Below are 6,132 nucleotides of genomic sequence, written 5' to 3' on the forward strand. Positions count from 1 at the left end.
TCAAACAAAATTTTTATGCATTTTGGATTCAGCCATTGGCGTGTTCTGGAGGCGGGGCGCATGACGTCATATAACTCCGCACGTGTTGGGCGCCACCATCTCGGTGTATATCTAGGTATACACCAAGATGGCGGCACCTATATTTGCGTCGCCATCTTGGTGACGTCATGCTCCCCGCCTCCAAGATGGTGGCAAGTATTCGCAGAACGCTCCGGTGGCCAACATGGCCGCCGCGCATTCTCAAACAAATTATTATGATTATTATTATGCGCCGAATACATTTTTCGTATATTCGGACAAATACCCTGTTTCCCCAAAAATAAGACCTACCCCGAAAATAAGACCTAGTACTATTTTTGGGAATTGCTAAAATATAAGACCCACCCCGAAAATAAGACCCGGCTGTGACCATTCCCAGGGCCGGTGGTGACACAAGGGGGAAAGACCCGCGGGAGAGGCAGGAGAGAATCAGCGGTGCCAACGAAGCCAGCGCTAGAGGAAGCGAGGCGGCAGCTGAGGGAGCAGAGCCGCATAAGCCGACGCCTCCTCTATAGCCCCGCCTCCTGTCACAGGCGGAGTCATACCAAATGCACTTCGCCTGTGAGGAATCATAGTGAAAGCGCGCTTCGCTCATTCTGGCCAGCGATTGGTTAGCAAATTGCTCTCGGAAAGGTACGGCCCCCCTGATTGCCCTGATCACCATATTTTTGTACATGAATAAGTGTGGATTGTTGTACAGTAAAAAAATTAAAGATAAGACCTCCCCCGAAAATAAGACCTAGTGTGTTTTTGTGAGCAAAAAAAATATAAGACAGTGTCTTATTTTCGGGGAAACACGGTAGTAATTAATTAATTTAATATGTAGTCCGGGTTTTGTGTTCTGTTTTTTATTTTGACTTTTCTAGATGCACTTACTTGAAGAAAGGGATCGGCATGACAACCGGACACTTTATTGTTGAAGACTCTATTGTAGTTTGACATTTATTGTTTGCCTTCTGTTGTTTTATTTAATAAGAAGACTTCTATTGTGTCGACAAGTTTAATAGCTTTGAATAAAAGTTTTATTTTTTATCATACTTTTTAATATGTTTCTTTGCAGCTTAACAAAATAGGAGTCTTTAAATCAGGGGTAGCAAAACTCCGGCCCTCCAGCTGTGGTGAAACTATAAATCCCATGATGCATCTCTCTTCAGGAGTCATGTCTGTGGCTGTCAGAATCTTGCAATACCTCGTGGGATTTGTAGTTCCACCACACCTGGAGGGCCGGAGGTTTGCTTCCACCTGCGGCCCTCCAGCTGGTGGAAGCAAATGGTGCGGATATTGGGGGAAACGGGTGTGCTTACTGAGGGGTGTGGTTACTGAGGGGCACTGTAAAGCTTTCTCGCACAGGGCGCCTAAAGGAAAGTTCGAACTTATCGAGTTCTGCGACCGCCTGACTTCCGATTATGTTACGACTAAGGGGTTTGCCCAAGAAAGTTGTTCTGCACGAGTGCCAGCCAAGGCATTGCCCTATACACATACAAGCACAGCAATGAATAAAATGAACTAGGATCACACTAATCCAGCACGTTATTAATTAGAGTTGCCCCACACAAGCGGCGGCCATATTGAGTGGGGCACCGGAGATTAATAACATGCTGGATGAGTGTGTTCCTAGTTCATTTTATTACTTCATTGCTGTGCTGTATGTGTATAGGCCAATGCCTTGGCTGGCGCTCATGCAGAACAAGTTTCTTGAGCAAACCTATTAGTGCTAAGGAAACCGGAAGTCAGGCGGTCACAGAACTCGATGAGTTCGAACTTTCGATCGAACTGCGGCCCTGCATGAAGGAGATGTCTATCATCACACAGGAAGGATTGGGAATGAACACTGAGATTTATTGATTCCATTCTTATTATCATTCCATTCCCGTGTCGACCATTTATATAATCGAGGCCGCCTGGTAACACCTTCGCGTTGCTCCTCCGAACCGGAACTGAATGTCGTCGGGGCGAGGGAGGGCTTTCTGTGTTGCACGTTCAAAGCGGAAGTGTGTGTCGCCGCACGTGTGTAGAAGTTAGAGCGGAGCTGATGCTATGGGGAAGGAGAAGGTGAGGGGATGGTGTACAACTGAGTTCAGAAAGAGGGATGGGAGTTGTTTGTTGTGTAGTGGAGGCGGGTGTCCTCAGTTGGGGCATCGGCTGTGTATAGTGGGGAAAGGGGGTTTTCATGTGGGGTATCTGCTGTGTGGTGGATGGGAGTGTCGTCAGTTGGGGTATCTGCTGTATGTAATGGAGTAAGGGAAGTATTACTGGAATGGTGGGAGGTTTTTTCTGCCCATAGTGGGGGGATCTAAAGCCCCTCAGAGTACAGCGGGTATTGTGTGTCTCACGCCTCTTCACCTCCTCCAGACAAAGAACCAGAAGAAGCTGCGAGCCGTCTCCGTCCACAATGCGGAGGAAGACTATTCCGGCGTCCCGCACTCCTTCGTCTTCCATCGCGGACAGATTGGGAAGAACGTGCAGCAGCTGATCGCGGACGTCCGGCAGGCGATGGAGCCGTTCACGGCCTCGTCTCTCAAGGTGACGGGACGCATACATACACACACGTGAACGGTGCCTGTACACCGGGGTGGTCATGTCAGCTGGGTTCGCCATGTGCTGATCAAAGTGAACCTGTCATATGAAGGCAAGATTGTCTGCTCTAATCACGGGCACTTGCTGGGGCGTGGGTGTCAGTCTTGCAATGCCTCATGGGACTTGTAGTTCACAGCAGCTGGAATCAGCCTCCACACAGGGAGAGCATTGTTTTCAGTGAGTCGCCGACTCTTATTATAATTCGCACAGTGAACAGATATGTGAATGAGATTCACAGCACATCACGGCCACTAGATGGAGCCGAGGAGCACAGGCGATTTGCTCTGCCTCTTCCTATATCCAGCGGACACAATGCTCTGCTGATCTCCTTCACATGGCTGTTCAGTGTGTGAACAGGTTATAAATAAACCCTCGTAGACCAGAGGTAGTGAATTATAATTGACGGCGTTACCGGGAGCAACATTTTCATGGAGCCGAGGTCCTGACAGAGCAGCCACTCGGCCCGTTTCTGGACCACGATCCACCGTTTAAGCTGCATTCACACCAACAGCTGCAATGCAAAGATGCCGGTGCGATTTCCCAGACACAGTGCTGATGCATCCATCGCGGCAAATCACTCTTCTTTTTTTAGAACTTTATTGAAATGTCACAAGTGACATTTCTTTAACCTCTTGCCGTCCGCCCGTTAAGAAAAAACGGACGGACGGCAGACTCGCATCCGCGGGTTGCCGGCGTCAGAAGGCATTTTTTTCCTGCTCGCGCGCGCCCCCTAGCGCGTGCGCACGGGCAGGAAAGACCCGCTCGTTACTACAGCCGTTAACGGCTGTTTCACATACAACCGATCAGCGGCTCTATAGCCGCCGATCGGTTGTATGGCGTGCATTTCGGAGCTGATCAATCACTGATAACACTAAACTGATGAGCGGTAAAAGCTTTTAATGCGTCGCCTGTGGCCAATTTTGGTTAATGTAGTTTTTTGAGGTTTCGCGCGCATGCGCAATTTTAAGGCTTGACATGTTTGGTGTCTCTTTACCCGACGTGACCCCGACTTTTATATTTTACCAAAAAATTTGGTAATGTTTTAGAATTTAATATAGGGGGAACTGTTATTTTTAAAATAAAATCTGTAGTTTTTCCTTAATATATTAAAAAATAAAAACCCCAGTGGTGAATAAATACCACCAAAATAAAGCTCTGTGTCCCCAAAAAAGGGACCAGAACCCCCAACAACCTCAGGAGGAACCCCGGCGGGGAGTCGCTGATCTACGTCCTGAACGCGTTGCCTGGTTATTGTTCAGTTTCAGTATAAATCTGTTACAATGTGAAGTTTACACAGAGGACGGATCTTCCTTGTGGATTTGTTGGTCATCGTGACTCTGACTTGTGTTCCAGGTCCGCAAGAACAACAGCCTGAAGGACTTTGTTGCCGTGGCCGGTCCCCTGGGAGTCACCCATTTCCTGATCTTCAGCAAGACGGAAAACTACATCAACTTTGTAAGTGACGAGTCGTGGAATCCCCGTTCCCCCCCTCATCTAGATTTGTAGTTTTTACTTTTGGGTGGAGGGTTGAAGGATTAGAGCTCCTCTCGGGTTTTACTACAAATGGATAACGGTGCAGCGTGATCTATACACGAGAAATGATAAAGCCGTGATCCGGTGACCGGTCAGTCTTGTAATGCCTCATGGGAGTTGTAGTTGCACCACAGCTGGAGAGCCGGAGATTGGCCTACCCCCGCTCTAGGTTATACCTGATGGGCTGTTTATGATATGTGAGACCCTCCATGTTGTTCCTGTGATTCCACTCATTATTTTATTTATTTTTTAACAGAAATTTGTCCGTGTGCCCCGAGGACCCACGCTGCATTTCAAGGTGACCCAGGTGAGTGTCACCTCCACGTTCTCCCCTCCCCCCTCCCTGAGTGATGATAAAAGGGGGTCGGGATTTCTGGTCCTCCCTGATTGCCACGTTTGCTCCGGTCTTACATACAAATTCCTGAACCTCTATGGTGAGAGTAGAAGTTCAGAAGGAGCAGTGCTGAGCTGCAGGGGCAATGTGCGCTACAGTATAGGTGAGCTCTTCAGCTCCTCGTCTGGGGTCCGGGCGAATGGTGAAAGTTTAGAAACAAAATAGAAAATTAGGTCCCCGGTAGCTTTTTCCTAGAGGAGTCTGCTAAGGTGGAGGATCTGGTGCCAGGAGAGGAGCATAGCCCATGGGGTGTCCTGTCTAGGGATGCACCGATACCACTTTTTTAAGACCGAGTACGAGTACCGATACTTTTGATCAAGTACTCGCCGATACCAATTACCGATACTTTTCTTAAAGGGACGGGTCACATTTTTTTTCTAAAGCAATACAAACTAATGATTTAAGGTCACTTTCTTAATATTATGATTCATGAGATGACAAGGGAGCATGACGCCGGCTTCCCGGCCAATCAATGCCGGGCGCTGCGTCATTACACGGCGCCCGGGTTTGGAATTTGCTGGCTTCCTGACCAATCGGGAAGCCGGGCAGCGCGTCATTGCACGCTACCCGGCTTCCTGATTGGCCGGAAAGTCGGTTCCATGCTCTCTCATCACAAGTGAGGAGAGAGCATGGAGCCGTTTCCTGACCAATCAGGAAACCGGGCAGCGTGTAATGCCGCGCTGCCCGGCTTCCTGATACAGGAAGTACTCGTGCTATGTATCGGAGCATTTGGACGAGTACGAGTACTCACTCAAATACTTGGTATCGGAATCGGTGCATCCCTAGTCCTGTCCCATACCCCAGAGCTCTACAAGTGTTCCGGATCTTGTAGATCTGGATTAAAAGGCGTGGGGGATGGGTCGGCTGTCTCTTCGGGTTGTTAAAGATCAATTTGACATTTTCTTTTTGGCGTAACCTACAACTGCACCGAGGTTTCTGTCAGTCATCAGGTAGCCCAGCACCAGGCACTCACTTTTTGGCTGCTTTTGACTGTTTAAAGTGGAAGTTTTTGTTATTTACCTGTCGCCATCCCCAAGCATGTAATGCGTGGTGTTGGTAGACAGCATCATGGTCATCCACATGCGTCCCCCTTGTTGGGATATCACTGTTAGGCTGGGCACACACCTTACAACCATGGTAGGACTTTTGTCTTGCGATGGTTGTAAGGTACTTAAAAAAACGTAAGATCTGCCCATCTTGCACAGGCAGATCGTACTTGCGATGATCGCAAGCCGCGCCCCCCTGAGGGGCGGGCTTCCGACGACCGTAATGCCGAACTGGTGGTGTCCGCTTGCGCATGTGTAGCATGCTACACACCCGCCGAACGTCGTACGATGCTCGGCGGGTTTTCGAACGTGTCCGTAAGTTAAAAGTCGTGCGACCGTACAGTAGTAGAGGTCGCACGGCTTCCACACACCTTACCATAATCGTACGATCGCGGGATTTCCCGCCATTATCGTACGATTTATCGTAAGGTGTGTGGGCACCCTTAGTACTTTGGGTGGCGTCACTGCTGCTTTAGAAGGTTCGTTCCTGGTGTCCCGGGATCTTCACACCACATCATTTTATCCCTCATGAAGGAGCTCGAT

At 48.9% G+C, this 6,132-nt stretch overlaps 1 protein-coding gene across 1 annotated transcript in view; it reads left to right on the plus strand.

Moving 5' to 3' along the window:
• Nucleotides 1-2,006: 2,006 nt before the first annotated feature.
• The window catches only part of LOC108795737 (suppressor of SWI4 1 homolog), a 16,561-nt gene continuing 12,435 nt past the window's right edge, over nucleotides 2,007-6,132 (plus strand). Inside the window, exons 1-4 of the mRNA XM_018567024.1 lie at nucleotides 2,007-2,091; nucleotides 2,392-2,562; nucleotides 3,970-4,071; nucleotides 4,406-4,456. Coding sequence (XP_018422526.1) covers nucleotides 2,077-2,091; nucleotides 2,392-2,562; nucleotides 3,970-4,071; nucleotides 4,406-4,456 — 339 coding nt within the window. The 5' untranslated portion in view covers nucleotides 2,007-2,076. The remainder of the gene's footprint in view (nucleotides 2,092-2,391; nucleotides 2,563-3,969; nucleotides 4,072-4,405; nucleotides 4,457-6,132) is intronic.

This window comes from Nanorana parkeri, unplaced genomic scaffold, assembly GCF_000935625.1.
Source record: "Nanorana parkeri isolate BGI_ZX_2015 unplaced genomic scaffold, ASM93562v1 scaffold1000, whole genome shotgun sequence".
NCBI classification, from domain to species: Eukaryota; Metazoa; Chordata; class Amphibia; order Anura; family Dicroglossidae; genus Nanorana; species Nanorana parkeri.